The 16,977-nt window shown below is 32.8% G+C and overlaps 2 protein-coding genes across 5 annotated transcripts in view; one reads left to right on the plus strand and one right to left on the minus strand.

Annotated features, from left to right (window-relative positions):
• The window catches only part of LOC134529100 (vitamin K-dependent gamma-carboxylase), a 98,492-nt gene extending 92,142 nt beyond the window's left edge, over nt 1-6,350 (minus strand). Inside the window, exon 1 of one of the 2 annotated variants that reach the window (XR_010074462.1) lies at nt 6,183-6,317. The gene's annotated coding sequence lies outside the window, so the exon portion shown is untranslated. Of the gene's footprint in view, nt 1-6,182 lie in introns of both variants that reach the window. The other variant, XM_063362832.1, reaches the window with a different exon arrangement.
• Nucleotides 6,351-7,241: 891 nt separating this feature from the next.
• The window catches only part of LOC134529102 (SH3 domain-containing protein Dlish), a 49,883-nt gene continuing 40,147 nt past the window's right edge, over nt 7,242-16,977 (plus strand). For 2 of the 3 annotated variants that reach the window (XM_063362835.1, XM_063362836.1), the window contains exon 1: nt 7,254-7,359. In XM_063362835.1, the coding sequence (XP_063218905.1) occupies nt 7,311-7,359 (49 nt within the window). In that variant the 5' untranslated portion in view covers nt 7,254-7,310. Of the gene's footprint in view, nt 7,360-16,977 lie in introns of all 3 variants that reach the window. The other variant, XM_063362834.1, reaches the window with a different exon arrangement.

Raw genomic sequence — 16,977 nt, forward strand, 5'->3', positions numbered from 1 at the left:
CTTACAGTTTTCGTGTCCATAGCTGTGAAGATGTCTCTTTATCAGCGCAAGAGTACACTGCAATAGAGGCTCGCTCCCAAACTGCTGTCGTAAGAGTAAACACGTGCGTGCGCAATCATCTCCATCGCCCCAAACCCACTCTGCTGGTCGGTCTGTTACTCTTATGGAAGGGGTATCAACTTTGCTTAGCGGTAGCGAGTGATTAAAGTGTTTGTGATATTATTAAATTCTTTATCAAGTTCACATTACAATTATATGAATTTGTATCAATGAATGTGTGTAAACGGTTTCTTGTTGTAAGTTAAAGTACAAAAAAGTGGCGATTTATTACAAATTTATAATCATGATAGTATAATAAATATAGTTTAAAAAACTAAAGAAACATGCTTTTAAAGATTATCAAACTAAAAAGTAAAAAATAATTTTAAAATTAAATTTATGACAATAGTATATAAGCAATACTAGTATAAATGAGAAAAAAGCTTGAGGCGCTTTGTGCCATATTTTTTGAATATTAAGCGCCCCATGCTTTTTTCTCATTTATACTAGTATTGCTTATATACTATTGTCATAAATTTAATTTTAAAATTATTTTTTACTTTTTAGTTTGATAATCTTTAAAAGCATGTTTCTTTAGTTTTTTAAACTATATTTATTTTTAACTTTTTAGTTTGATATTCTTTAAAAGCATGTTTTTTAGTTTTTTAAACTATATTTATTTTTAACTTTTTAGTTTGATATTCTTTAAAAGCATGTTTTTTTAGTTTTTTAAACTATATTTATGTATAATTATCATAGGGAAATGAGTTACAGACACTACCTATTACCATCTGAGATAACTATTTGGAGTTGCAACGTCACAAAGAAATGGTAAAGTCTCTACGAATCATTTGCAGTTAGATGTATGGATATAATATTAGAATTTACCGGGGAAAAAAAAAAACATTTTTTTTTTCGGCGTGGCCGGGAGTAGAACCCACAATCGCTGAATCCGAAAGCTGACGTCACAGAAGTCGCGCGCCTTAGACCGCTCGGCTAACGAACGTAATGAAATGGGTGGGACATTTTACAGTGATGAGTCACTCACTCTTAGTCGAAAGAGTTACAGACGGACAGACAGAGTTACAGACGGACAGACAAACATACAGGTGAAGCTAATATAAAGCATGTAAAATATTATAAATTATGATATGCGTTCTTAAAATGCATCTTGTGCAATCAGAATTCCAAAGAAACACATCTCCTGAAATTTGTAATAAGTTAAGAGATTTGGCAACGGCGCACGTCATAAGCCATGAAGTGCAATCTAAGTGTGAGATGGTCTATAGACAGGAATTGGCCACGGCCTATCGTAAGGAAACCTTTCGGCATTTGTCTGGAGTGATTTCTGGAAACCATAGAACCCCGGAATCAGCATGGCTGGATCAGAGTCTGAACCTTAGTGCTCTGGAATGTTTTACCACTGCACGAAATAGCTCCATGATGAGCTTCATTTCTTAATGCTGTAGCATTAATAGCATTAATAATATAATAGTAATTGAATAATGACCTGTAAAGACTGTAAGATTACCATGTGTTACAAAGGAAGAGAAACGAAGTGATACATCCAGCATCTGAAGTGTTCATTCAAAGTATAAATGTAGCATATTATTAAACAAATATGACACAAATTATTCTACAATATAATAATTTTTAATAAGCATGTTTAGTTTAACTACTTGGGACAGTAAACATAAATTTGTGTGCGCATGTGCGTGCATGGGTGTAAAAATGAACCAATGCCGTAATGTAAAAAATAGTTTCTAATAACAGTTGCAAATACAAAACAGTAAAACTTTTTCCAATCTATTAACTACATACATCTTGATACAAACTCTCTGCTAGATAAATCATACAAATTGAATTCGCTATAATAAAAAATTAGGTTTTTAATATTTGAGTTAATTTTTGATGCTGAGATATTGACATTACACTGTAAAGGCGAGTTTCTATGCTTTGTTGTATGCTTGTACAGTTTTTTTTTTGTATTGGGTAAGTTTTTGCACGTTTAGGTGATCGTAACTAGAGTTCAGGTTTGGTTAGGTAACGCCAGTGATATTTTAAATTATCTGGCATAGTTAAAATGTATGCATGCTCAGAAATTGGAGGTTTTCATTTTAACTGGATGATAGAAAACTTATTAGTAATCAAGGATCTTGAATGTTGAATCACATTTTATGTGGTGTATTTTCTGCAATTTCAATAGTTTTCATTTTAATAGTTACACAGTTTTTATGGTTTTAACCACATAATTTCCCAGGACTTCATCAACTTCCCCACTGACTACTGAGTATTTCAGAATCCAGTAGGAATTTGAAAATGCCATTTAGGAAAAAAAATGAAGGAACATTGGTACTCAAAAAAAAACATTTTTTTGACGTGACAACGTCTAATAAATCGATGAACGCCGGCTGCACGGACGGAAAAGTGTCCCGTTACGCTTATTGTTCCGTTACACTGTGTCCCGTTATGCTCATTGTACGCTTGCGCCACATCTATCTCTCTTCCACTCGATTGGCCTATGCGTCCGAGGAGAAGAAAGACAGCGGCAGCACACAACTTACATCTACACGAGAACTGTTTCGTCGACTGTTTATAAAGTGAAGTGAAAAATTAATGTGGTTTTTATTGCTTATTTCAAACAACAATTTCGGCAATAAAGGTTAATTATTCTTGCATTTTAAAAAATCTGATTATTAGTATAATTTCAAGTATTTATTCTTTTATTATTAAAATAAAAATGACTCAATTTTGTTCATAAAAGTATGCAATCATTTATTTCATCAATGTTTTGCTATGACGTTGTCACGTTAAACTATCGTCCGTAAACCGACTTTACAGACAACCAATTTTTTTCCATGCAAAAGTCACAACTCTTACATTTATCCACACAGTGAATATTTAATCTCCACCTAGATCTTATAATGTTTTAGCTAAATACATGAAGCTTAAACTGACTACAGCTCCATTTCTACCAGTCATTGCACTTCAGAAAGCTGACAGGCTCGTACTCACCTTGTCCCTCCCCTCTTTGGTTCTCCGAGGTGTACCCCTTCCCCTATCACACCCCGAAGCATGCACGGGACTTAACCCCAAGCACCCCTGGCTCGTCCTTCTTTGGGGTTCATTTATCATTTATCTCATGTGTATTCTCCCTAACTCTTAGGAATTCTTTCAATCTTCTAAGTATTTGAGTGACTAACCATGGGCATGTAAGTAGCTCGTTGCTTGTACTATCTTGATTAAAGCTTCGACAATTTCGTCTAAATTTGGTTTCAACTGCCACCTCATGAAATTTTAGTTTGCTTTCTCCTGTAGGTACTCGCTTACTGTTTGCTTGAGAGATTGAGTCGGTCAAGATCAGTGGGAAGAAATACATCCACGACGTGTCGACTGCGTTAAGTGTTCCCGTGAGTAGGGAAGCCAACTGGTTTGCTTCTCGTGACATCAGATGTAATTACCTCCTAGACTAGATTTCTGGGCCTTAACTTTTTTCTGTGTTCCCTGGATCAACCTTTAGCTATATATTAAGACTGTATCTCTTTGCATTTTCTGTAAACCATGTAACTTATCTGTTTCATTTAGTATAATTAAGTGTGCTCAGTATGCTTGTTGAATCACATTTTGACAGCTCACTTGTAAACCCTACCTTTAATGCTAGTAGTATAATTCGTATTGGGTTGTTCGGCAAGGATATTACAAATGTGCACGCTAGGCCTCTTTTGCCAATGTGTGCAGAACTGTAACACTAAAGCTACATAAACAAAAGAGTTCCTTGATATCTTTCTGTAATTTATATATGTTCTAGGCCTCATTCATTCTCCGTTTGCAACTTAACTCATTTTTTAAATGTGACTTCTTGGTTTTTTTCAAATTAGACACGTGTAAGTTGACTTATCATTACTGTTGGATTCTGGTTTTGGCCCTAGATCCCTATCTGTGCGCTAAAGCAAATGTCGCAAAAGTTAGGCTTTTTTCCTCACTCAAACAAGAATGTTAACTGCTATTTTATGCCTCCTTTACCGAAAAACTTAAGACTGTGGTTCCCGCTTGCGCTGTTACCATCCCTGGGTGGCGACTGGAGGGTGCACAGAACACTGTTCGTACTATGCATGAACATATTTAACACGACTCAAACGCTCATCTGTAAAACTGCTATGTACACAACCACACTGCCACAGCATACTTGAACATCAGAGGCCGAGGCAGAACTCAATAATATCAGATGCACTAGTAACCAACAGTTTCAAATACAATTAACACTGCCATTTCACAATTATCATATAGAATTTTCGTTATGGGTGATTTTAGTATCCCTGTCGTCAGGGGCGCAACAACTAAATTTCCAAAGGGAGGGCAATATACCTTTTTATAAAGAATCATCGATACCCCCTATTGAAGCAGGGGGTCCTGGGGTCCTCCCCCGGGAATATTTGTATTTCAAGGTGGAAAATGGTGCTTTTTAAGCAGTTTTATTATCTAAAAATTGATTACATAGCACTTTCTTTGCCCCCGTTTGCCCCCACTTCAAGGTTTCAGAGGGGGGGGCAAAATATCCTTCCCCCCCCCCTGTTGTTGCGCCCCTGCCTGTCGTCCCCACACTGCTGAAAGTGAGTCAAGTTTTAATATGATACAGTGCATTACGGATGTTTGTTATTCTGTGGGAGGGAAAAAATAGGGGAAATGTACCACATCATGGAAGTAGGCAAATGAAAGTGACACTATTGAGGTAATGTAAAGACATTTATTGGTATCAATGCAGAAAATAAAAATATTGTTTATTTGGCATTAAAATTACAATTACAATGGGCTTTAGAAGGTAAGGAATTGCTGTGTTATGAGTTGTACAGAAATAACCAAAAATAGTATTAGTAGCTAGAGGGAAATAGTGGCCTAAAATAAATACGTTTGGTTGTTGGTGATGTTAGACATAGCGTTTGATAGATAAGGTATTAACGAGTAAATAAAAGTAAAATAATGTATTTTGATGTGGTAAAAAAAAGTTTGTTAAAGTTTACATTTTTATAGAATGTGCATCATGTGTTTTGTGATGAATTTAAAGGTGACATGGCTAATATGTTTGGCGTCATTTTAATATTTATATGAGTAATATTGACAATACATAATTATTTCCATGAAGACAGGAAATGTAAGCGGTATATTATGGTTTTAAATGTTTTAGTGATTGGTAGTATTGTTTTCTGCGCATTTCGTTAGCTGTGTAAGGTGAGAGATATGTTGTAGGTTAGGAAATTTTTGCAATCATTGATATAACAACAAAGCGAAATGTTTGGCAATGGTAGAGCGGCTATATTAAAACTTTTTTATAAGTTTACATTACAATATGATAGGGATATTGATGAAGTCATTAACAAGGCAGCACTGAAACAATTATGACCTGTAGGTACGTTCTTACAGTACACTGGAATACGGCATTTGGGATGGGAGAAGATTCACATGCTAGCTTTGCACATGATAGTTTTCTTGAGGAAATAACATTATGGAACAGAAAGTAATTTATCTTTGGTATCATGTTCTGTAATAAAATAAGTAGGGCTTTAGTATATTTAACGATACCCAGGACATTTAAATCACAGTTGAAAATATTAATAAACAACCAAATTATATAAAAATGGTATCACAAAATATACTAAACTAGTTGGGATTGTTGTTTAGAATACAATAATGGGGTACCATAAGTATAATATACGTTCGGAATTATGTTGTAGACACTAACAGGTAGGGCTGTAGTATACAATACAGTACCTACTCAAAAGATTTCATTACAAAAAAAAGTATTTTGAACAAAAGGTAGGCTGTGTCCCAAAACTCCTATATTCAAGGCAGGAATGTAGGGTTGGTAATAAAGTAACTGATACCGCCATATAAACAATTTCCTGATAATAATATTTCACATAATAAGCACATATAAATTATTTATTTAGCATACTTGTTCATGCAAACATTGAACTAACACTATCATATAGATTTAAAATAAAATGTACGTCACTTATAATAAATGCTTATCCTACAAACACTAATTCAAGGAAGTCCTTAGCATTACTATTTTTTTTCCGAATACAAAAACAAAATATACAACACACCGTTGTCAATATATACATTAACCAAATAGCTATACTTACACCAGCAAGTAAGTTCGTACATCTGCTATCAGAACTGGTTGCACCGATAAAGAAGTAAACAAATATTTTAAATTTGATTAAACTTCAACTCGGTTTCCATGGCAACCATTTGTTTTGTAAACAATAACTTATGTTCGCGTGGGCGACAACGTTTGCAATTCTTGCACTGTAGAAACTAACCCACTAAGAGTTCGTAATTATGTAGATCGCAGATTCGCCAAGACAATAGCAGAATTTTTTTTTTATTGGTCTACAGCTTTTTGCCAATACCAGTGTGTTATTTCAATATTCGTTTTAATGTTGTCATTCTTTTATTCATAATCTAAGTAATAAATTCCTCACACATAAACTTACCCAGGGTACATCGTTTCATGTAAAATGAATAAGCAATTTAAAAATTTGCCATAGCTTTCTCCAATATTTACGAAATTGAATATATACGAGTTAATAGGGCCAGATGCGGGTCCGCCATCTGACGAATCCCACTGAAAAGTGAGTTCTACACGTGCGCGGATTTTGGGCAACAATCGGCAATGGATAGGACACCAAAATCCGTAACCTAAAAATAAGGGATTGACCGTGTCCTATCTTGCACTTGGAATACGGTTAGGGTACAGGTGTAACACTTTCAACACCTAAACCCTTGTTTTTATGTCTTAGATTACCGGCCTTATTATTGTAGTAATGATTAGTGGTAGGACCAAATAGTAACAATCATACTTATTATGAAATTATGGTATTAAAAAGCAGTTAAGGTCATTTTCTATGTGTTCTAATTCTTAACTATTCATTTTATCAATAGTCATTCTTTTACAATTTCAGAAAATATCATATATGTGTGAACGATTTTCCCATTGACAACGACAAATTTTCGGTGTTGAAGAATGAGAAAATTATAATGAACTTATAAGTTTGAACCAAAAAATTTGTTTTTCGTTTTATATATCTTTCATTTAGCATTTTGATGTTGTGCCTACAGTTTATTAATGTAGCTCTTTAAACACACTCTACATGATAGCTAACACAAGATCTGGCCATTTATCCAAATGTTTATTCTCTGGTAAAGATTTGTTTTGTTTGGATGAGAGGGTAATGGCTTCAAGCTAAATATGAATATGCTGTTGAGCCATGGCTTTTCTTTGTCCTGTTCGAATTCGAAGAGGAAAGAAAAAGAAGTGTATGTATTTTGCTTTAAAGTAGTAGTCATAAATGAATTAATTCATGCGGGTTTTATGTGTAATTTATCTTCTTCCATTTTTGCTCGAAGATCTCCGGCTAGACAAAATATTGTTTTTTTCCGGCAACATTGTCAGTACAGATTATCAGCCTGTTCGTTTATTTGAAGATAATACTGCATATTATTAAGAACACGTGCTTAAATAATATCTATGTTTCAGTTAGCTTAGATTCACAATAAAATGCATAACCTATTAGGTGGAACATTACGACCGGTTGGCAAATTGGCCTATAACCTGTTTTACCAATTTAGTCATTAAAAAGAATTTGCCCTAGGCGTTTCTGAGGACGACACGTAAACACTCGCTCCATGTTGTTTTCCTCGCAAGAATTCCGTGGCATTGCAATTAGAGAATAGTTTGTTGAGGTTAATAAAAAATTTAATTTGGTAATATTTTCTAAATGCGAACGTCTTAAATCATTTTAGTGCTATTTCAGCTGAATATTTTTTAACATAAATTCAGCACTGCAGTAATTATTTCATTAGGTAATAATAATAAAGGTGTATTGTTTTTTGTAAAAGATTTGAAACAAACAGGAATACCTTAACCTAGACCTACTCTGGAATTTGGAAACTCTAAAACACCACAGTTAGAAATAAACAAAAAAGGGGTAAAGTTCTATATCATGTATCGAAGTTTATCTCTGGATACTGATGGCATTATCCTGTATAAATTGATCTTGTGGTACATAATGCTTTTTTTTAATATATTATGTCAAAAGATTATGTACTCAACAAAAATTTCTGATATAGGTAACAATGAATTATGTTTCTAAAATGTATATAAAAAAAAATATCTACAACACCTGTGACATGATTTGTTTGTTTTGTAATATTTCAGTATTTTTATGTTCATGATCTATCGATGAACTAAATTAAAACAGCAAGCATCATTTACCACAGGATAAGCACATATATTCAGCATCGTACCATCAGGGTGAAGGATTTGGAATAGTTACTATTTTCACTCTTAACATTTTGACTAGGCTTATTTCTTCTTACATTTCACAATTTTTTGACGTGACAATGTCTAATAAATCGATGAACGCCGGCTGCACGCACGAAAAAGTGTCCCGTTACGCTCATTGTACGCTTGCGCCGCTTCTATCTCTCTTCCACTCGATTGGAAAAACCATCGATTTGACTTTTTCGAGGCACATTAAACTTGAAACACTCCCATTCGTTTCCTACTTTTCCTATCATCGTCCTATCCTTAACAGAATAACACAGATTGGAAGAAGTTAAATAGCAAACATGTATAAAAGTTATAGTAAAATAATCTGTTCATTAAAGTAATAAACATATTTGAATTAATGAGTGCAAATAAAAGTAAATTTATCAATTAAATTGTAGATTTCATTTCACTCCTCCTTTGTATCCATATAAAATAGTGATAATTCAGTCAAAATGATTCAATTTTATTCATAAAAGTATGCAATCATTTCATCGATGTTTTGTTATGATGTTGTAACGTTAAACTATCGTCCGTAAACCGACTTTACAGACAACCAATTTTTTTGTGATAAAGTAATAAAATCAATTTTATCTGTCCCGGTGATCAGAAATAATATTCAAACTTCCTAGGCTACTGTAAATAAATTACTGTAGTTATCTTGCGAAATGGGTGCATCCGAAAAAAATCTGTAAAATTTATTTTTCCATGTCAAATTAGGAGGTGGCTTAGTTATCGCTTGGCGGTGGAATGTTGAAAACCTGATAAAGCATTGAAAATTCTGCTAGCCACAGCACATGTTGTGTGAGGAAGATGTTTTTTCTTGATGAGCGTGCAAATAATAGTGTAGCTTAAAAAATATTTGTTATGTGGCATATGAAATATCCATTGAGCCCAATGTTTTTCAGAGTTAGAAATGTGAGAGCAGATTTGTTAAGGTCATCGATATGTGCCACTTTTTTATTTCATCTGTTTATTTAAAAATTTATTCCCGAATGTGTGTGTTGTCCTGCACATATTCTGTGTACTCCTTGTTTCTGTTACTCAAGCAGAAAAATCTTTCTGTGTGCTTGGCAGAATAAAGATTAACAATGGGTCAGCAAGGACTTACTGTGTTTTAGGATCATTCATTATGCATTGAATTGAGACGTGCAATTTTGAATTGAAACATTCACTAATATGATGGAAAACTAAATTTAAATGATTATTGCTTTTTAAGTTGTTCAGTATTAAATCTGTTATATTTTATGTTTTTTCAGTATTATGTATTTAAAAACTTTTCTTAAAATGCTGTTAAAAACCACTTAGTGTTGTTCTATTCATACAGCATTGTATTCTCTTAAAAATTAAGTCTTTTGCTTTTTTTAAATAGTGAGTGGTTAGAAGAGTAGAGTATTGGGTAAATGTGTAGTTTAGCGGTATTTGCGGAAAAAAATGTTAAAAATCCGAAAATACTTTTATTATATGCTCTTTAACTTCCTCTTTTCATTAAACCCGGCGGAGATAAGAAATTCCAAATACTTTAGGAGATATCACAGTTATTTTGCATACAAGACCTGTGTTTATCATTCTACCGTCACCATTTTTTTTATTTTGCCGTGTGTTCGTGAATGCCTAATTAATAATTAAAAATGGTCGATTAGGTCCGGTCAGTTACATTATAAATACTTTAAAACTAAACAACCATTAAAATTAATTCACATTATTTTTAATGTCCGCTTAGTTTGAAAGTATTTATAATGTAGCTGACCTGACCGACCATTTTAATTATTAATTAGGCATTCATGAACATACAGCAAAATAAAAAAATGGCGGCGGTCAAATGATAAACACAGGTCTTGTATGCAAAATAAGAACTGCGATATCTCCTAAAGTATTTGAAATTTCTTATCTCCGCCGGGTTTAATGAAAAGAGGAATAGAAAGAGCATATAATAAAAGTATTATCGGATTTTTAACAATTTTTTTTCGTAAATACCGCTAAACTACATATTTACAGAGTATTGCGTAATAGGGAGGGGTCCGACAAATTGTTTTGCCCCTGGGCCCTTAATTTCTCTCGGCAGCCCTGAGTGTAGGAAGTAGTGGGCCAGTGAACTGTAGGGCCGGCTTGCACAGTTAGGTAAAGAAAATTAAGTAAAATTTTTGCAATTTAATTTAATAAAGTAATTCTTTCCTTTGCCTTACATTTTGACAGAGCAAGTATGCCTGTGGATTCACTATTAAGATTTACCTAAGTGGTTTTTATTGATTGATTTAAATATCCATAAGACATGGGATACATGTATTGGATCTTGTCATCAAAACAGTGTAAACAATAAAACATTAAAAACATGTTAACGATGAGAATAAATCACAAAATAGGATTAGCTGTACAAATGTTAAAACCAATAAACACACACATTATTAACATTAATGGGAAATTGGGTATCCTTTTGAAATAGTGAAGTATTATCTACACACTTACAAGCACGTTTTAATCTTGTTTTTCAAAAAAAAATTATTTCAACTACGTAATTATTTCAATTTATCTTTGTAGAAATCAAAGGGTAAATAAATCTTGTAGTAATTGTTTGATTTTTAATGAGTAAAAAATTCCTTTTTTTGAAATAAGCCTATAAGTAGAGACCTGCAAAATTCGCGGATTCATTCGGTGATAGGCTAGAATAAAACACATATACCTCTTAGATAATTTTGCTATTGGCTTACTGTTCATCTGGACGAATCTCAACCAGTTATAAACCCTCAACCAAAGAAGGATCGAATCACAGACAAACCAGCTGAGACGACTTACAAGTCGGCAGCCAATGAACTTGCGTTATTTGCCCGAGTGTACAGGGTTATGTGCAGTCTATCCTGAAGGCCATCGAAACCGCGAATTTTGCATGTCTCTACCTATAAGTAAAAAATGAATTTCCAAAAAAAAATTTATGGTACTAGTTACTGTGGGAAGTGGGCAGAAAATGCAGAAAATAGTGCAGAGCTGTAAATGATATAAGTAGCAGCTTATTTTAAACAAAATAAAAATTCATAAAATGGTGTTTTCGAGTATTTTTAATGTTTCTTGATTATCTTGCAAAACAGTGTTGGGATTCCCAACTGGACTTGAAAAACTCAGGAATGACAGTGGCAGTAAATCTGGGGAAATGCGGGTTTAAATTCATTAAAAACATAAAGTATTAAAATTTCTATAAGAGAAGTAAATCACATTGATTCCAATAAATTTTAATAAATATGTACTTGTTTTAATTTGGTAAACCTCACAATTTTCCTTAACATCAAAGCCCTTTACAACAGCCAAGTTTTCCAGGGTAAAATGCTTCAGTTTATGAAACTTCATAAATTTTAACCATTTTATAGTATTTCAGATGTTGTTGACATAACATAACTAACACTTTACTTTAGTTATGATCATCTAGTTTACTTCGTAGCCTCCTCAAAAAAACAACACTACTAAAACCTACCTTTTGCAAAAAAATTCACACAAAAACTCAATATTTCCAGTGTCACTATTAATGGTTAGCATGGGTAGTGGAGACATTAACATTAGTTGAGAAAAATATGAGCTGCACCATGAATATTTAATATTCAGAATCAAACAAATTCCCACAATAACTGCCTTGCAAAATCATTATAAAATGCAACACAAGCATCAAAAGACAAAATGAATATTGAATTTTCTACGACAGAATCATTTTGACAATCTTTACTCCAACTGTTTAAGTTTAAACGTATCAATTTGGCCAAATTAACTAACTAAACCAGTAAAATCCTATAGTTGGTGCTCATTCGAAAAAAAATAATTAAAAATCTAAAAAAAAAAAAAAAAAAGTGTTTTTGACTATTTCTGGCCCTGGAAAATACAGTGAAGTATTTAAATGTCACTAAATGAACCAACTCATCGAGACTGTAAACTACTTGCAATATCACTGAGCATTCTCAGAATCATCAACTCAGGAATAACATTTCAAGAATTTTTTTTTAATTTTTTTCAGAATAGCATTTACTCTATAAAATTACCATGAAACCAATACAATACATAAAATGAAAATATTTTTAAAAATTTTACTTCAGAATATTTTATAAACACACAAAAACTAATAATGATTATTTTATCATTTTAAATTTTATCATATATTTCTAAACGTTTGTTAAATTTATATAGAATTGTTTTGTTCATTTTATAATGTGAATAACACTCCCATATAGTATATATTGTGGTATGCATTATAGCAAAACCCATGTTAAAATGTAAACAAAAACCTATCAAAGACTCATCTCTAAGTAAAAACCACTTATAATATTCAAGGCTAATGTTGAATACTGAAGATAATTTAACAACAATCTAAAAATGTAATTATTGGTACTCCTAATGTTCCTCAATGTTACCTAATGTTATCTCGCAAAAGGGCAATATATAAATTTAAAATTGGTCTCAAAAAATGGGGATGCCAATTTAGTCAAGGCAATTATGAATGAAAATTTATTAAAAGAGCAAAAATTAAGATATCTTAATAACAAACTAATATTTAATTATTAACAGTGATTTTTATAATTTACTATCAAAATTCAATTGTTATGATCTACCAGATGTTTAAACATATATATATATATATATATATATATATATATATATATATATATATATATATATTTTTTTTTTCTGTTTAGTGTTAAATTCCAAAACATAAAGGGAACACCTACCACATAGCGAATCCACAATTCCCTCAGTACTTGTACTACCATGAATCATTCCAACCTCATACATTTTCTAGAGGTGGGCCATTCCAACCTTACACAACACTTTGTAGAAACGAGCCATTCTAACCTCAGACAAAACTATCTAGACACAAGCTATTCCAACCACAAAACACTATATAGACACAAGCCATTACAATCTCAAACAACAATATGTAGAGACGAGACAATCCAATATCACACAACACAACACTGTCTAGAGTCGAGCCATTCCAAACTCACACAAAACAGTCTAAAAATAAGAAAATCCAACCTCACACAACACTATCTAGAGACAAGCCTTTCCAACCTCATACAAACTTATCAAAATATTAGAAATTCTAACCTCACACAGCACAATTTAGACACAAGCTGTTTTAACATCTAACAACACTTTATATAGATGAGCCATTCCAAACTAACACAACACTATCAAGAGATGAGCCATTCTAACCTCACACAACACACACTAGAGAAAAGCCTTTCCATCCTCACTCAACACTATATAGAGACAGGCCATACCAAACTCTCACAACACCAACAAGAGAAAAATTATTCCAACCTCATACAACAATTTCTAGACATTACCCAATCAAATCTCACAATACATTATGTAGAGATGACCCGTTCCAAAATCACTCAACACTGTGTAGAATTGAGCAATACCAAACTGACACAGCACTATATAGACACCAGCCATTCAAATCTACCAACTTGGCACAACACTGTCAAGAGACGAGCCATTCCAACTTCACACAACACTATCAAGAGACGAGCCATTCCAAACTTACACAACACTATATATAAACTAGACATTCCAACCTCAAATAACGCTATTGAGACATGAGTAATTCCAACCACACACCCTATCTAAAGATAAGACATTCCATCCTCCCAACACACTATGTAGATTCCAGCCAGTCCAACCTCACACAACACTGTCTAACACGAGCCTTTCCAACCTCACAAAACACTATCCAGATACGAGCCATCCCAACCACACACAACAAAATCTAGAGAACAGTCATTCCAGCCTCATACAACACTATCTCGAGGTGAGCAATTTCAACCTGGCACAACACCATCTAGAAACCAGCCATTCCAAATTCACACAACACTATTAAGAGGTAAGTCTTTCCAACCACAACACTATGTAGAGTTGACCTTATCAACCTCACACACCACTACCTATAAAACAGCCATTTCAACCTCTCACAACATTACCTAGACACAATCATTCCAACCACACACAACCTTATCTAGATTCCAGCCATTCCAACCTCACACAACACCTGATGATACACCCATGATATTACACTAAATGTGTATCTGTTGAAAATGTGTGTGTCAGAAAATAGGGAAGGTTTCGAGTTAATCTTTTAGACATGGCCCTTAAATATAAGTATAGTATACAAGAAAATAAAAAAATCACATGGCATGTGAGACAGAGCCTTAAGATCAATTTTTAATTGACAGTCCTGTGTTAGATTTTAGTGTAAACTATTAGTTTGAGATTGTAATCTATTTATATCTCAAATGTTATTTCTGATTTGCTCTTACACACAGTACTTAATGCTTAGAATAGGAGTGGCCAGCCCTTAAATAGAAAGGGCTAATTACAAAAATTTTAAAAATCTAGTGGGTCACTTTGTATCATACACTGTCTGTTTTCCGATTTGGCTGTTCTTGAATTACATAAAAGAAATCAGTTGATGCCATAAATTGAACACCAAATTGAAAATCCTTTTCCAAGCTTTTATGTTATTTTGGTTTGTTACAATAAGTTAGTAGATACAAAAAGTAACGAGAGTATTATGTCAGTAAAATCACCAACTCTGTCTTAGAACTTTATATAAATTTAAGTTCCTCGATAGGCTGTTTTATATTTTATTGTATATTTATGTAATTATAGTTTTTTTTAAGTTGGGAAGAAATATTTGTTACTCAAGCATACTATTTTCATTTTGTTGAACAATTGTGGAGTTGTAAGTTCTAAAGTTGTTAGACCCTGAAAATGCTGCTACTGTCATAACATTTTAATTTAATTGACCAGGAAAATACGTGAAATACTTTTGTGCAGTAAAAGCACCCTCACATTCCATTTTACCATACACCTTTTATATAGATACTATGAATCTTTGGAACTTTAAAATATAATTTTACAGTAAAGGTTACAAACACCTCTGAATATCTAATGAAAAGTTTAATATTCTATAAATGGTGGCCATCTATTCATTATTATTTCAGTTTGGTTAACATTCTTAAAAAAAAAAAGGTTTTTTTAAGGGGATCCAACTTTGAAACATTCGTCTCGAGGCTGTCTTATGAACTAACTGTCTGACCCTATTTAACCAGCTAATCGCACAAGAAAACTAATTGTTTATTAAGGTGAAAAGGTCATGTAACAGTCAGGGGACGGGCATTGCACTTACTTAAACGAAGGGTAAGACAACTGTGTTGGGCTAGTGAAAATCGAACCGTTAAAAATTGTATCATGCACTGCATAAACTTGGTGATGAATTCCTGCTGGAATGGCATGTATCCTCTTTCATTGAAGCTTTTAGCCAATGACCAGTTGCACCATTAGAGTTCAGGCGTGATCTCGAGTCATAAGCTGGTTTACCATAGTTCGACCACATTTTTCTGTTGTGAGCGCTGAGCGAAGATTATTGAGAACTTCGTTGTGAACCGACTGTTGGGTCGGATCACAGCAATTTTTTATTTATTTTATCAATTTGTTACATGCCTACCAACGGCATAAGGCCATGGGTGGTAGGCACGATAAACATAAAAAAATACATAGACAAAACAAATACATGAAACAAAATGAATAACATTGAGGACAATACTATAATAACACATACACAGGACAACACAGCAAGCAACTAACAGATAAACAAGAACAAGTTTCATAATTCTATAACAACAGAAATGATAATCCAGAACCTGATTATAAAAAAATAATTAAATATGGTATCATCATTAACCTTAAACATATTCAATTTAAATTAAGATAAGAAAAATTGTTTTATATTTAAATTATTTTTAGATAGAGAGACATAGCAACCATGTTTATTAAAATTTGATATAATTCTGTATAATATATCATTTGATTTGCCTAAAGAGCATAATAAAGGTGTCTGTCGACTATTATAGGTGGGTACTTTAATCCCAGTATTATCTAGAATATAATTGCATTTTGTTTTATTAGTATAACAGTTATAGATAAAAAGGGCATCTAATAGCTCTCTTCTTAGAGCTAAAGATCTGAGAGAGGATAGACTATTAGAATTGTTGGTAATGTTGGTCTTTTGATTAATGATATTGATTAATTTATTTTGTAATTTATCTAGTTTGTCACTATCTGTTTTTGTGATATTGTTCCAGACCACTGAGGCATACTCAATCTTGGATCTTACTAAAGCTAAATATAAATTAACAATAGAATCTAAATTAGTGGCATTGAAAGTAATATATTTAATCAACGCTAACAATCTATTACATTGCGATCTAAGAGATTCAATATGGTTATGAAAGTACAATTTATTATCAAGTAAGACACCTAAATCTCTAACACAAACTGACTTAAAGATAACATGATTACCAAGTTTATAATCTGAAGCAATGATATGATGTTTTCTGGAGAAGGTTATAGAAGTAGTTTTCTCATAATTAAGGTCAACAAGATTTCTTTTACACCAATCGAAAACTGATGAGATGTCATTTTGAAGAAGTTTACAGTCTAGATGAAGAGAAATTTTTCTGTAAATCTTAAGATCATCAGCAAAAAGTAGACAATTAGAGAATTGTAATACTTTGGTAATGTCGTCTATAAAAATGTTAAAAAGAAGAGGGGATAATGTTCCACCC

This window comes from Bacillus rossius, chromosome 2, assembly GCF_032445375.1.
Source record: "Bacillus rossius redtenbacheri isolate Brsri chromosome 2, Brsri_v3, whole genome shotgun sequence".
NCBI lineage: Eukaryota > Metazoa > Arthropoda > Insecta > Phasmatodea > Bacillidae > Bacillus > Bacillus rossius.